The sequence below is a fragment of the Salmo trutta genome, chromosome 13, assembly GCF_901001165.1.
Source record: "Salmo trutta chromosome 13, fSalTru1.1, whole genome shotgun sequence".
Lineage (NCBI taxonomy): Eukaryota > Metazoa > Chordata > Actinopteri > Salmoniformes > Salmonidae > Salmo > Salmo trutta.
This window is the reverse complement of record NC_042969.1, coordinates 62,769,972-62,785,533: the sequence shown is the minus strand read 5'-3', so window position 1 is coordinate 62,785,533 and position 15,562 is coordinate 62,769,972. Positions and strand designations below refer to the sequence as shown.

General features: G+C 48.3%; 1 protein-coding gene across 6 annotated transcripts in view; it reads left to right on the top strand.

Moving 5' to 3' along the window:
* The window catches only part of LOC115206262 (breast carcinoma-amplified sequence 3-like), a 356,706-nt gene that overhangs the window by 140,252 nt on the left and 200,892 nt on the right, over positions 1-15,562 (top strand). For all 6 annotated transcript variants that reach the window (XM_029773020.1, XM_029773022.1, XM_029773019.1 and 3 more), the window contains 2 exons: positions 2,362-2,558; positions 2,716-2,813. In XM_029773020.1, coding sequence (XP_029628880.1) covers positions 2,362-2,558; positions 2,716-2,813 — 295 coding nt within the window. The remainder of the gene's footprint in view (positions 1-2,361; positions 2,559-2,715; positions 2,814-15,562) is intronic.

Genomic DNA, 15,562 nt, shown 5'->3' with positions numbered 1-15,562 from the left:
ACCATCAAGCTTGGCCGTATTTATGCTTGGGCTGTCCTATTATTAGCCAGGTGAAGTCTTTTTAATGGAGATTGGCAGCCAGGCCACTAGGTGGAGTTGTGCTGTTTTGATAAGGTAGTGCTTCAAACTCCCAAGCAGTGATGGGGACACGGTACTATGGGGGGGTGTCTATCAGACAAACTGAGGTTCTGACTTACTGCACTCAACAAAGATACCACAAGACTTGGAGGTTGTAGCAGTGCTATCCTCGGGAAACAGGACAGTGAATTTTCAACGACAATAATTCTGACACTGAATAGCTACTGTAAATCATTGGAGTGGATGAGGCTCCTCAACATGGCACCTCACTTGTCCTTCAGTTTATCCCAACACACTTACCTCGTCGCCTTTCAAATTGAAATGTGAAACGGCACTGGAAGACAGAACACTGGTCTTGATCCTTTGTAGAAACGAGCCTTCCAAGGTCATGCTGCCAGTTGTGTTCTGTACAATAGTCTGGAGGATAAATAGTGAAGCATGTATAGTATGATGATAATGGCTAGATTGAGTTAGAGCAGTGCTGTCTTGTGGATGTCATTAAAAGATATTCCTTCATTAGGTTATCAGCAGTGTTCAGAATCAGATGGATCTGCTTTTGTCTATTGCAGCGCCACATCCTAACCTTTGGTGTGTGCCGTCCGTCTGGGCGCTGTATGTAGTGCGACTCAGGAGACATTGCTTGTGTCCCAAATGTCCCCATTTTCCCTTTATAGTGCACTACTTTTGACCAGGGCCCATAAGAGTCTGGTCAAAAGTAATGCATTATATAGGGAATAGGGGGCCATTTGGGACATAGCTTTGGTGCGTAATAGTGTAAGTGGTTCTCAGGTCCATGAGATGACAACAATGCCTGAAGCAGCACCACAGATTCACCCTTATCCTCCTGGTTTCAACACCCCTCCATCAAGTCATCAGGTCTGGCTCTGACGGTCTTGACACATTCTATTGGGTTAATGCAGTAGCGACCAGGCCTCTGGAGACTATAATTCTCTCCCTCCTCCACCTCCTGTGCTATACAGTGACTTCATATCAGACGTCCCTAAGCTGTTCTATCAACAGTCCTTTGGTGGTTCTGTGAGCTATACACAACCCTATGATAAGTCGTATTGTCAGGCACAGTATGTCAGGACAGGGCGCGACAGACAGGAGGGCGGAGGAGAGAGACCCATATCTGGCCCTGCGCCCCGACACTGCTCTCTGTCTGTCTGTCTGTCTGTCTGTCTGTCTGTCTGTCTGTCTGTCTGTCTGTCTGTGTCTGTCACCTAATTTACACAGCTGTGCCAAACCACTTATCATTCACACCCCATGGACATATTACGAGACCCTATGCTGTCACCCCTGTCTTGGCTCTTTCACAGCCAAATAGACATGAGTGTGGAAAGAGGGGAGCCTGTGTTAAATAAACAAGACCGAAGGCTTGAGAGGAGCTCTTAGTGAGAAAGAGAGTTGGAGAGGGGATAAGGGAGGGCAGAGAGGGATTGAGGGAGAGGGCAGAGAGGGATTGAGGGAGAGGGCAGAGGGGGATTGAGGGAGAGGGCAGAGAGGGATTGAGGGAGAGGGCAGAGAGGGAGTGAGGGAGAGGGCAGAGGGGGATTGAGGGAGAGGGCAGAGAGGGATTGAGGGAGAGGGCAGAGAGGGATTGAGGGAGAGGGCAGAGAGGGATTGAGGGAGAGGGCAGAGAGGGCAGAGAAGGATTGAGGGAGAGGGCAGAGAGGGATTGAGGGAGAGGGCAGAGGGGGAGAGAAAAGAAGAGATTAGGTGTAAAGAGAGGTAAAAGCTAGTTAGAATTGTTGTGTCCTCCTCATCTCCCCCATCCATCTAGTGTAACATTACTGACAGACCGTTCTGGAGTCTGCCACTCTGTCATGTTAATGCCCATCATGCCATCACTCAGGGGGCAGACGCTGCAGAGAGCTGTTCCTGAGCCTTAACGGCCACGGTGGCATTTCTCAGAAACAGTGACGCTAATGTGGCTCTGACGCTCGTCCTCTAATCCCATTGCCATGGAAATCTGTCTCCCTCATTTCCTCTTCCCCTAACGCACGCCGCCCGCCAGCCCACTGGACTACAGCGGCTTGTCTCTGTGGACAACAGGCTTTAGTCTGATAGGTTTACATCTAGAACGGATGTGGACAGTGATGCTGGAGTAGTTCTTTTATTCATCCCAAATGGGAAACTGGTTTCCAGCAGTTTGTACACAAACACAGTACCAGTATTTAGTTCTACCTAAATGAAATAAAACAAAGATAACTGCACTATCCATTCCAGTGGTTTTATGTTTCTAGCATGCTAATGCAAACGTTATTGTCTGGCCCCTACCAGGTGGAGATAGTCACCCACACAGGGCCTCACCGTCGGCTGTGGATGGGTCCTCAGTTCCAGTTTAAGACCATCCACCCATCTGGTCAGACTACGGTCATCTCCTCCTCTTCCTCCGTGCTGCAGTCCCAGGGCCCCAGCGACATTCAACAGCCTCTGTTAGACTTCCACACTGATGACCTGGACCTACACAGTCTCAGGTAGGTGGACAATCATGCTGCCGTAGTTCTATGCAACTTATGCTATTTTGAACAGGTCTCAATGATACTGTATAAATAACATGAAATCTGTAAATAAATGCAGCATAACAGCAGTTAAATAAACACACATAGTAACATTACATGTCTGTGTGTATAGGATCCAGCCGGTGCGTTCTGAGCCAGTCAGCATGCCTGGTTCCTCTCGACTGGTGGCTGAACGGAGGGGACAGGGGACGGTCATTGATACAGGATCAGGTAGGAACCGTGCTACTATATTCTCTACCGTCTGTCCTGTCCCGTCCGTCCGTCTGTCTGTCTGTGGTTTGGTCTGGTTTGGTCTTGTCGTATGGGACTGTGTACAGATGTCTGTACCTGGTTCAATACAGAGGGTGTCTGTGTACACACACACACACACACACACACACACACACACACACACACACACACACACACACACACACACAAATGCAAGACCCATGACCTGTGTTGACTGTGTCTTATTCATAATGATCATAACATTTTGGCTGTGGGCCTAGCCTACACTCAAGCCTTTGTTTTGCTGTTCAGACACACAACCACATTAACCCTTTAAAACCAGCCACATAATGACCAACATGATCATCTAGTCTGACTTTTCACAGTATCCAAGCCTAGTGATAACCATAACCCTGCGTTGTGATTGGATGAGTGGACCTAATGTAAACCTTTCTGGTCTCATCTGTGAATTAGATTAGATTGATTTGCTTTAAAGATAGTGTCTTTTTACGTTTGGCCTTTTCTTCATCCTGTTAGGATGTTAGGGTTTAATCCAATCATGTTGAGATGAAAGCCGGTACGTACAGTGTTGTACTCTAGGGGTTATTGCTGTTGTACTGATCTTGTGAGAATCCCAATTGGATTTAGTGCTTGTGTTTTTATGTCATCGTGAAGCCACCATTAGGATCAATGTGACTGGTATGATGATGTGGTATTTCTGCCATGTGTTCAGTATGGTCTTATGATCCGGTGATTGAGTGGATTGATAAAGGTCTTGGATGTAGAAGGTACAGTAACCTAGCCTTGTTTGTTTTATCACCACTGTATCTTCGCTTGAAGCACAAGGCCCTGTTTTGACGAGGTATCTCACTCCCTTTCACCAAAAACCAAAACCAAAATCAACAAAGTACATTCTTACCTGGTCTGAACCAGGAAGAATCTCTCTCGCTCTATCGCTCTCTCCCTCTATCGCTCTCTATGGCTCTCTCTCTATTCTTCTCGCTCTCTCTATCGCTCTCTCTATCGCTCTCTCTATCGCTCTCTCTCTATCGCTCTCTCTATCGCTCTCTCTCTATCGCTCTCTCTCTATCGCTCTCTCTATCGCTCTCTCTCTATCGCTCTCTCTCTATCGCTCTCTCTCTATCGCTCTCTCTCTATCGCTCTCTCTATCGCTCTCTCTATCGCTCTCTCTATCGCTCTCTCTCTATCGCTCTCTCTCTATCGCTCTCTCTATCGCTCTCTCTCTATCGCTCTCTCTCTATCGCTCTCTCTATCGCTCTCTCTCTATCGCTCTCTCTCTATGGCTCTCTCTATGGCTCTCTATCGCTCTCTCTCTATCGCTCTCTCTCTATGGCTCTCTCTATGGCTCTCTCTATGGCTCTCTCTATGGCTCTCTCTATGGCTCTTTCTATGGCTCTTTCTATGGCTCTCTCTATGGCTCTCTCTATGGCTCTCTCTATGGCTCTTTCTATGGCTCTTTCTATGGCTCTCTCTATGGCTCTCTCTATGGCTCTCTCTCTCTCTCTCTCTGTCGTTGTCTGGAGGACTGAAGGAGGATGAGAGATGAAGGGAGAGGAGGAGGGTAGTGATGGCTATCAGTCTCAGCTCTCTGGCCTGCCACCAGTGTGGCGCCTCTTATCACACACACACACACACACACACACACACACACACACACACACACACACACACACACATCTCTTTTCTCTTACCTTCAAAAGGACAAGTGTGTGTATGTTCTTTTTCCCATAGATTAGTGCAGTTTGTGTGTGTGTACATGTTTTTTTTGCAGTTAATGTAGCCAAGGTCCCAGCAACTTGTGATTTGTATAAGTGCTTAGTGGCAGTAACATCAGTCATACTGTAAGTTAGTTCCACTGTAGAGACTCTTCCAGTCACTGGGACTCATAGACAGTCTCTCCAGTGTCTGGGATGTTATCTCTGTATATGCTGTATCTTACAGTACACACTCTACTAAGACATTCCCCAGGGGCTTAGGACTGGGTCTCACACACACACACACACACACACACACACACACACACACACACACACACACACACACACACACATACATATTTATGGGCAGGGAGGAGGGAAGTGGAAGCTCTACAGCCAATGTCTCACTTTTCCCTCCTAAACAAAATCAATGGGACCTGCAGCCGCCATTATCAATACTGTCTATCTGGTCCCTAAGAGTCACAATGAGGGGCTGTCTGTGCGTGTGCTCCACTGTCGTAGACTACATGAGTGGTAGACTACACATAATCATTCTGTGGTACGGCGGGGCCAAAGAAACAATGCTGGAGGACACAAACAAAGACAGACAGAGAGGCTGTTCATCTTCTCTGTGCTGATATCTCTCTGACAGGGATCACAGCGTCCCTACAGTCTGGATAGGTAGTTGTTTTGTTATGACTCAGTTAAGAAAACACGTTGCTCCTTGTTCTGGAGAAAAACACTTCCTTTACCCCTCCCAAGCAAGCGCTTGTGTGTGCCGGGCTGGGGTGACTTATCGGAGCCAGGGATCTAACTTGTTTTGTTGCTGGCGACGGAGCACGGAGGAAGAGAGAAGATGCAGGCATGAGTCAGTTATCGTGTGTGTGTCCTCTTGATAGGAGGAGAAGGAGAGATCACGGCACCACAGACACCTAGAGAACACTACTGCCGTTAGGCATTAAAAGTGTGTGTGTGTGTGTGTGTGTGTGTGTGTGTGTGTTTAGTCCATTAAACAGAAACAGTTGGTCTTTATGGTCTAATCAATGTTGGATCTGTAGCTGACAGCCATTAGAGAGATGAGAACATCCAAGACTCTACCAGACACTAGACCTGACACTGTCACAGCTTATGCTGCTGCTGCTGCCTCTCACTGATACTGAGCCAGAGATGTTTCCCATGCCAATAAAGCCCCTTGAATTGAGTTGAGAGAGACGTATTGTCACCTGCACAGTGCAGCCCCTCCTTGTCATGCAGCCCCCAGGGCAGGTGGGGCTTTCCCCAGCTGTTGTAGTAAGAGGTGGAGAGATGGATGAATCGGAGGGAGAATGGATGAGTCCCTTCAACTGCCCAGGAAGGTAGAGGGGCACCTGCGCACACGCACGCACGCACACACACACACACACACACACACAGAGTAACTGATCCTTAACCCTACGCCCCACAATTACCTGAGCAGCCATAAAGGCCTCCTGTGTGTGGAGAGATAGTGGCCACATTCACAACTCTACCATTATGCCATATGATCTCTTCCTTTAAGGAAATGGGGGGGATATCTTTCTTTGATTACCCGTGACCTCACTCCCTCCTCTTTCCCCCATACACCCTTATTTTCCCCCATCCTCTCTTCTTTCTCTCCTCCCATCAATGGGGTCCTTGTCACCTGTCCCCTCTGCTCTCTAAGGGTTTCACGTCTTCCGGTGGCCTGGGGGTTGCCAGGACAATAAGTTGGTGGCACCAGTTCTAACAGAGATCTGTTTTGTCATCACACCCATGTAATCAGCCAGTGAAAGATACCATTCTTATCACCACACCGCTTTGTCTGACAGAGAGAGAGAGAGGGAGGGTTAGAGAAGGAGAGGGAGTGTTGGAGAGGGTAAGAGACGGAGAAAGGGGGGGTGAGAGAGTGAGAGACACGAAGGCCTGGCTTTTCTATCCCCACTGCTATTTCTCCCTCTCTCTGTCCTCTTTTTCTTCCTCTTTTCTCTTCCTCGTCTCTTTCCTGGGGAGATGACAGTAAATGGTTTCAGCTTGTTTTGGTAGCTGCCTGGATGTAGTGTTGTGTGAAGTGTTAGTGCACTTTTGAGCTGGAGAGAGAATCTGTGTGAAGTGCTGTGGCATGCCAGGGGGCAGTGGATGCCATAGGTGTTCTGTGTGTGTAATGCCAGGGGGCAGTGGATGCCATAGGTGTTCTGTGTGTGTAATGCCAGGGGGCAGTGGATGCCATAGGTGTTCTGTGTGTGTAATGCCAGGGGGCAGTGGATGCCATAGGTGTTCTGTGTGTGTAATGCCAGGGGGCAGTGGATGCCATAGGTGTTCTGTGTGTGTAATGCCAGGGGGCAGTGGATGCCATAGGTGTTCTGTGTGTGTAATGCCAGGGGGCAGTGGATGCCATAGGTGTTCTGTGTGTGTAATGCCAGGGGGCAGTGGATGCCATAGGTGTTCTGTGTGTGTAATGCCAGGGGGCAGTGGATGCCATAGGTGTTCTGTGTGTGTAATGCCAGGGGGCAGTGGATGCCATAGGTGTTCTGTGTGTGTAATGCCAGGGGGCAGTGGATGCCATAGGTGTTCTGTGTGTGTAATGCCAGGGGGCAGTGGATGCCATAGGTGTTCTGTGTGTGTAATGCCAGGGGGCAGTGGATGCCATAGGTGTTCTGTGTGTGTAATGCCAGGGGGCAGTGGATGCCATAGGTGTTCTGTGTGTGTAATGCCAGGGGGCAGTGGATGCCATAGGTGTTCTGTGTGTGTAATGCCAGGGGGCAGTGGATGCCATAGGTGTTCTGTGTGTGTAATGCCAGGGGGCAGTGGATGCCATAGGTGTTCTGTGTGTGTAATGCCAGGGGGCAGTGGATGCCATAGGTGTTCTGTGTGTGTAATGCCAGGGGGCAGTGGATGCCATAGGTGTTCTGTGTGTGTAATGCCAGGGGGCAGTGGATGCCATAGGTGTTCTGTGTGTGTAATGCCAGGGGGCAGTGGATGCCATAGGTGTTCTGTGTGTGTAATGCCAGGGGGCAGTGGATGCCATAGGTGTTCTGTGTGTGTAATGCCAGGGGGCAGTGGATGCCATAGGTGTTCTGTGTGTGTAATGCCAGGGGGCAGTGGATGCCATAGGTGTTCTGTGTGTGTAATGCCAGGGGGCAGTGGATGCCATAGGTGTTCTGTGTGTGTAATGGGGGCAGTGGATGCTGAGCAGCTGCTGTTTAGAGCCACTGAAAGGACACCAATGTGCCGGGTATGTGCTGTGTGTTCCCTGTTCAACCTCACACTGTGTGGTGTGTGTGAGTGGGGACATGAGGGTGCGTCTGCAAGGACACTCCAGCCCCCCTTAAGTGTCTCTGTTAACTGTTATGCATCCATGGGTATGTTTGTGTATGTAGGAAGCAAACATGCATACACACATACAGATGTCAGTACCCCCCCCCCACCCCCCCCACCCTAAGCCTACGTGGCAGGGGTGTAGTGTCACTTTGGGGACGACATGTCAGTTTGGAGACAAGGCCATCCCTAAATACACATGACCTCAATCCTACAGAGCTGCAGAGTGCCAGCCTTTACCCTTCTTGTAAGGCACTGGGCTGTTGTGGGCACACAGGCATGGATGGATGTGTTTCTCTGGGTATAGATAGCCCAGGAACATTGTCTCTCAATTCCTCACGTCTCTTCAGGGGAAAAGTCCTTGTCATCATCGTTAACACTGACAAGTCCACTCCGAGACCACCCTGGAGTAGACACCATGCAAAGTTTGGGGACAACACTCTCTTTCTCCTATCACTTCATCCCTCCACTCGAATAACTTCATCCCTCCACTCGAATCACTTCGTCCCTCCACTCCTATCACTTCATCCCTCCACTCGAATCACTTCGTCCCTCCACTCCTATCACTTCATCCCTCCACTCGAATCACTTCGTCCCTCCACTCCTATCACTTCATCCCTCCACTCGAATCACTTCGTCCCTCCACTCCTATCACTTCATCCCTCCACTCGAATCACTTCGTCCCTCCACTCCTATCACTTCATCCCTCCACTCGAATCACTTCGTCCCTCCACTCCTATCACTTCATCCCTCCACTCGAATCACTTCGTCCCTCCACTCCTATCACTTCATCCCTCCACTCGAATCACTTCGTCCCTCCACTCGAATCACTTCGTCCCTCCACTCGAATCACTTCGTCCCTCCACTCCTATCACTTCGTCCCTCCACTCGAATCACTTCGTCCCTCCACTCGAATCACTTCATCCCTCCACTCCTATCACTTCGTCCCTCCACTCCTATCACTTCGTCCCTCCACTCCTATCACTTCGTCCCTCCACTCGAATCACTTCGTCCCTCCACTCGAATCACTTCGTCCCTCCACTCGAATCACTTCGTCCCTCCACTCGAATCACTTCGTCCCTCCACTCCTATCACTTCGTCCCTCCACTCCTATCACTTCGTCCCTCCACTCCTATCACTTTGTCCCTCCACTCGAATCACTTCGTCCCTCCACTCCTATCACTTCGTCCCTCCACTCCTATCACTTCGTCCCTCCACTCCTATCACTTCGTCCCTCCACTCGAATCACTTCGTCCCTCCACTCGAATCACTTCATCCCTCCACTCGAATCACTTCATCCCTCCACTCGAATCACTTCGTCCCTCCACTCGAATCACTTCGTCCCTCCACTCGAATCACTTCGTCCCTCCCTCTCTCTCCCCAGCATATGCCTCCCACTCTCTACGAGCCTCCCCTCTCCCTACCCCTTCCCTCCCTCGTCTCCCTCCCATCTCCCCCTCGTCTCCCTGACACTAACTCACTTTGACAGTGTCTCCAGTGCAGTGTGGGATAATCCATCTGGGCGGGTTGTTACAGTAGGTCCCCCTCTCAGCTCCATAATGGATGGATCTGGATGACCCCACGGCTGCTGTAATGGGATTTTTTACACCCAGCTAGCTAGCGGAGGCAGAGCAGAGTAAGGCTAATGCACACTGCCGCCCTGCAACACACTCCGTCTGTAAAGCAGAGTGGGGGTCGCATCGCTGACAAGTGGTTCAAAATGAATAGGAGATGGAAAATGAGAAAGCAGTCAGGAGGAAGAGCGGGAGGGAGAGATGATAGAAACAGAGGGGTGAGCTCATTTCAGTCTCCCAATGTGGGGATGCTTGTCGGAAATGCTTTCTATCACTATCACTCTTTTTCTAGTTCCTCCCCGTCTCGCTATCTCTCTTTCTATTTCCATATGGCAAAGTTCCACATGTTCTATTCAACCCAGTTGAAGTTAGAATGTGGGGCAACATCGCCCCACCTAAGTAATTGGAGGGGAAACTTGAGCTGTTTGTAGTCTATTCACAAAGCCCAGGTGGCACAATGGTTGTTTTATAGTTATTTTAGTCTCCTGATGGTTTTGTCCTTGTGCGGGTTGAGTTGTGGAGTTGATATTATGAGCTGTTGAGGGATTGGCCGGGCTGGGAGGTTGAAAGGACGTTACCATGGTTTCCGATGGCATAGGGGAAGTCACAGTGTCATAGAATGGTCAGGTGACGACTGCCTTACCCCCCTCATCTTTCTTCCCTAAAACCCTCTCCCGCCTTTTCTGCCATCTCCCTCCCTCCCTCCCTCCCTCCCTCCCTCCCTCCCTCCCCTGGTCAGTCAGCCCCAGGCCTCAGTGTCCAGGTGTGGAGGTGTGCTGCAGGTCATTTCCTCTGCAGGTGAGCTAGTGTGTGTGTGTGTGTGTGTGTGTGTGTGTGTGTGTGTGTGTGTGTGTGTGTGTGTGTGTGAGCTAGTGTGTGTGTGTGTGTGTGTGTGTGAGCTAGTGTGTGTGTGTGTGTGTGTGTGTGTTAGATGATATCTGCTCACCTGGTCCACCCCAGCCACAGAGGCAGTCTTTGTATATTCATTGTAGTGGGCAACACACACACCCTCCAGCCAAGTCACCTTCCAGCTAACGGAAACAGGTGACAACAGCCAGGTAGAGAAAGGGTTGGGTGTGTGAGAGAGATGAAGTGTGGGTTTGTCTGCATTGTGTGTGTCTGTGTTGTGTGTGTGTGTGTCTGTGTTGTGTGTGTGTGTCTGCGTTGTGTGTGTCTGCGTTGTGTGTGTGTCTGCATTGTGTGTGTGTGTCTGCGTTGTGTGTGTCTGCGTTGTGTGTGTGTGTGTGTCTGCAGTGTGTGTGCATTGTGTGTGTGTGTGTGTGTGTGTCTGCATTGTGTGTCTGCATTATCAAATCAAAAATACAGACACCTGCAGTATACCTACATAAAGCTGCACTTTTAAATCAAATCAAATCAAATCAAATCAAATTTATTTATATAGCCCTTCGTACATCAGCTGAAATCTCAAAGTGCTGTACAGAAACCCAGCCTAAAACCCCAAACAGCAAGCAATGCATGTGAAAGAAGCACGGTGGCTGGGAAAAACTCCCTAGGAAAAACTCCTGAGAAAGGCCAAAAACCTAGGAAGAAACCTAGAGAGGAACCAGGCTATGAGGGGTGGCCAGTCCTCTTCTGGCTGTGCCGGGTGGATATTATAACAGAACATAGTCAAGATGTTAAAATGTTCGTAAATGACCAGCATGGTCAAATAATAATAATCATAGTAATTGTCGAGGGTGCAACAAGCACGTCCGGTGAACAGGTCAGGGTTCCGTAGCCGCAGGCAGAACAGTTGAAACTGGAGCAGCAGCATGGCCAGGTGGACTGGGGACAGCAAGGAGTCATCATGCCAGGTAGTCCTAGGGCTCAGGTCCTCCGAGAGAAAGAAAGAAAGAAAGAAAGAGAGAATTAGAGAGAGCATATTTACATTCACACAGGACACCGGATAAGACAAGAGAATACTCCAGATGTAACAGACTGACCCTAGCCCCCCGACACATAAACTACTGCAGCATAAATACTGGAGGCTGAGACAGGAGGGATCAGAAGACACTGTGGCCCCATCCGATGATACCCCCGGACAGGGCCAAACAGGCAGGATATAACCCCACCCACTTTGCCAAAGCACAGCCCCCCACACCACTAGAGGGATATCTACAACCACCAACTTACCGTCCGAAGACAAGGCCGAGTATAGCCCACAAAGATGTCCGCCACGGCACAACCCAAGGGGGGGGCGCCAACCCAGACAGGAAGACCACGTCAGTGGCTCAACCTACTCAAGTGACGCACCCCTCCCATGGACGGCATGGAAGAACACCAGTAAGTCAGTGACTCAGCCCCTGTAAAAGGGTTAGAGGCAGAGAATCCCAGTGGGAAGAGGGGAACCGACAAGGCAGAGACAGCAAGGGCGGTTCGTTGCTCCAGCCTTTCCGTTCACCTTCACACTCCTGGGCCAGACTATACTTAATCATAGGACCTACTGAAGAGATAAGTCTTCAGTAAAGACTTAAAGGTTGAGACTGAGTCTGCGTCTCTCACATGGGTAGGCAGACCATTCCATAAAAATGGAGCTCTATAGGAGAAAGCCCTACCTCCAGCCGTTTGCTTAGAAATTCTAGGGACAATTAGGAGGCCTGCGTCTTGTGACCGTAGCGTACGTGTAGGTATGTACGGCAGGACCAAATCGGAAAGATAGGTAGGAGCAAGCCCATGTAATGCTTTGTAGGTTAGCAGTAAAACCTTGAAATCAGCCCTTGCCTTAACAGGAAGCCAGTGTAGGGAAGCTAGCACTGGAGTAATATGATCAAATTTTTTGGTTCTAGTCAGGATTCTAGCAGCCGTATTTAGCACTAACTGAAGTTTGTTTAGTGCTTTATCCGGGTAGCCGGAAAGTAGAGCATTGCAGTAGTCGAGCCTAGAAGTAACAAAAGCATGGATTAATTTTTCTGCGTCATTTTTGGACAGAAAGTTTCTGATTTTTGCAATGTTTCGTAGATGGAAAAAAGCTGTCCTTGAAGCAGTCTTGATATGTTCTTCAAAAGAGAGATCAGGGTCCAGAGTAACGCCGAGGTCCTTCACAGTTTTATTTGAGACGACTGTACAACCATCCAGATTAATTGTCAGATTCAACAGAAGATCTCTTTGTTTCTTGGGACCTAGGACAAGCATCTCTGTTTTGTCCGAGTTTAAAAGTAGAAAATTTTCAGCCATCCACTTCCTTATGTCTGAAACACAGGCTTCTAGCGAGAGCAATTTTGGGGCTTCACCATGTTTCATTGAAATGTACAGCTGTGTGTCGTCCGCATAGCAGTGAAATTTAACATTATGTTTTCGAATGACATCCCCAAGAGGTAAAATATATAGTGAAAACAATAGTGGTCCTAGAACGGAACCTTGAGGAACACCGAAATTTACAATTGATTTGTCAGAGGACGAACCATTCACAGAGACAAACTGATATCTTTCCGACAGATAAGATCTAAACCAGGCCAGAACTTGTCCATGTAGACCAATTTGGGTTTCCAATCTCTCCAAAAGAATGTGGTGATCGATGGTATCAAAAGCGGCACTAAGATCTAGGAGCATGAGGACAGATGCAGAGCCTCGGTCTGACGTCATTAAAAGGTCATTTACCACCTTCACAAGTGCAGTCTCAGTGCTATGATGGGGTCTAAAACCAGACTGAAGCGTTTCGTATACATTGTTTGTCTTCAGGAAGGCAGTGAGTTGCTGCGCAACAACTTTTTCTAAAATTTTTGAGAGGAATGGAAGATTCGATATAGGCCGATAGTTTTTTATAATTTCTGGGTCAAGATTCGGCTTTTTCAAGAGAGGCTTTATTACTGCCACTTTTAGTGAGCTTGGTACACATCCGGTGGATAGAGAGCCGTTTATTATGTTCAACATAGGAGGGCCAAGCACAGGAAGCAGCTCTTTCAGTAGTTTAGTTGGAATAGGGTCCAGTATGCAGCTTGAGGGTTTGGAGGCCATGATTATTTTCATCATTGTGTCAAGAGATATAGTACTAAAACACTTTAGTATCTCCCTTGAGCCAAGGTCCTGGCAGAGTTGTGCAGACTCTGGACAATGAAGCCCTGGAGGAATACCCAGATTTAAAGAGGAGTCCGTAATTTGCTTTCTAATGATCATGATCTTTTCCTCAAAAAAGTTCATAAATTTATTACTGCTGAAGTGAAAGCCATCCTCCATTTGCGAATGCTGCTTTTTAGTTAGCTTTGCGACAGTGTCAAAAAGAAATTTCGGATTGTTCTTATTTTCCTCAATTAAGTTGGAAAAATAGGATGATCGTGCAGCAGTGAGGGCTCTTCGATACTGCACGGTACTGTCTTTCCAAGCTAGTCGGAAGACTTCCAGTTTAGTGTGGCGCCATTTCCGTTCCAATTTTCTGGAAGCTTGCTTCAGAGCTCGTGTATTTTCTGTATACCAGGGAGCTAGTTTCTTATGACAGATGTTTTTAATTTTTAGGGGTGCAACTGCATCTAGGGTATTGCGCAAGGTTGAATTGAGTTCCTCGGTTAGGTGGTTAACTGATTCTTGTCCTCTGACGTCCTTGGGTAGGCAGAGGGAGTCTGGAAGGGCATCAAGGAATCTTTGGGTTGTCTGAGAATTTATAGCACGACTTTTAATCTTCCTTGGTTGGGGTCTGAGCAGATTATTTGTTGCAATTGTAAACGCAATAAAATGGTGGTCCGATAATCCAGGATTATGAGGAAAAACATTAAGATCCACAACATTTATTCCATGGGACAAAACTAGGTCCAGAGTATGACTGTGGCAGTGAGTAGGTCCAGAAACATGTTGGACAAAACCCACTGAGTCGATGATGGCTCCGAAAGCCTTTTGGAGTGGGTCTGTGGACTTTTCCATGTGAATGTTAAAGTCACCAAAAATTAGAATATTATCTGCTATGACTACAAGATCCGATAGGAATTCAGGGAACTCAGTAAGGAACACTGCATATGGCCCAGGAGGCCTGTAAACAGTAGCTATAAAAAGTGATTGAGTAGGCTGCATAGATTTCATGACTAGAAGCTCAAAAGACGAAAACGGCATTGTTTTTTTTTTTGTAAATTGAAATTTGCTATCGTAAATGTTAGCAACACCTCCGCCTTTGCCGGATGCACGGGGGGTTTGGTCACTAGTGTAACCAGGGGGTGAGGCCTCATTTAACACAGTAAATTCATCAGGCTTAAGCCATGTTTCAGTCAGGCCAATCACATCAAGATTATGATCAGTGATTAGTTCATTGACTATAACTGCCTTGGAAGTGAGGGATCTAACATTAAGTAACCCAATTTTGAGATGTGAAGTATCACAATCTCTTTCAATAATGGCAGGAATGGAGGAGGTCTTTATACTAGTAAGATTACTGAAGCGAACACCGCCATTTTTAATTTTGCCCAACCAAGATCGAGGCACAGACACGGTCTCAATGGGGAAAGCTGAGCTGACTACGCTAACTGTGCTAGTGGCAGACTCCACTAAGCTGGCAGGCTGGCTAACAGCCTGTTGCCTGGCCTGCACCCTATTTCATTGTGGAGCTAGAGGAGTTAGAGCCCTGTCTATGTTCGTAGATAAGATGAGAGCACCCCTCCAGCTAGGATGGAGTCCGTCACTCCTCAGCAGGCCAGGCTTGGTCCTGTTTGTGGGTGAATCCCAGAAAGAGGGCCAGTTATCTACAAATTCTATCTTTTGGGAGGGGCAGAAAACAGTTTTCATCCAGCGATTGAGTTGTGAGACTCTGCTGTAGAGCTCATCACTCCCCCTAACTGGGAGGGGGCCAGAGACAATTACTCGATGCCGACACATCTTTCTAGCTGATTTACACGCTGAAGCTATATTGCGCTTGGTGACCTCTGACTGTTTCATCCTAACATCGTTGGTGCCGACGTGGATAACAATATCTCTATACTCTCTACACTCGCCAGTTTTAGCTTTAGCCAGCACCGTCTTTAGATTAGCCTTAACGTCGGTAGCCCTGCCCCCTGGTAAACAGTGTATGATCGCTGGATGATTAGTTTTAAGTCTAATACTGCGGGTAATGGAGTCGCCAATGACTAGGGTTTTCAATTTGTCAGAGCTAATGGTGGGAGCCGTCGGCGTCTCAGACCCCACAGCGGGAGGAGCAGAGACCAGAGAAGTCTCGGCCTCCGACTCCGAC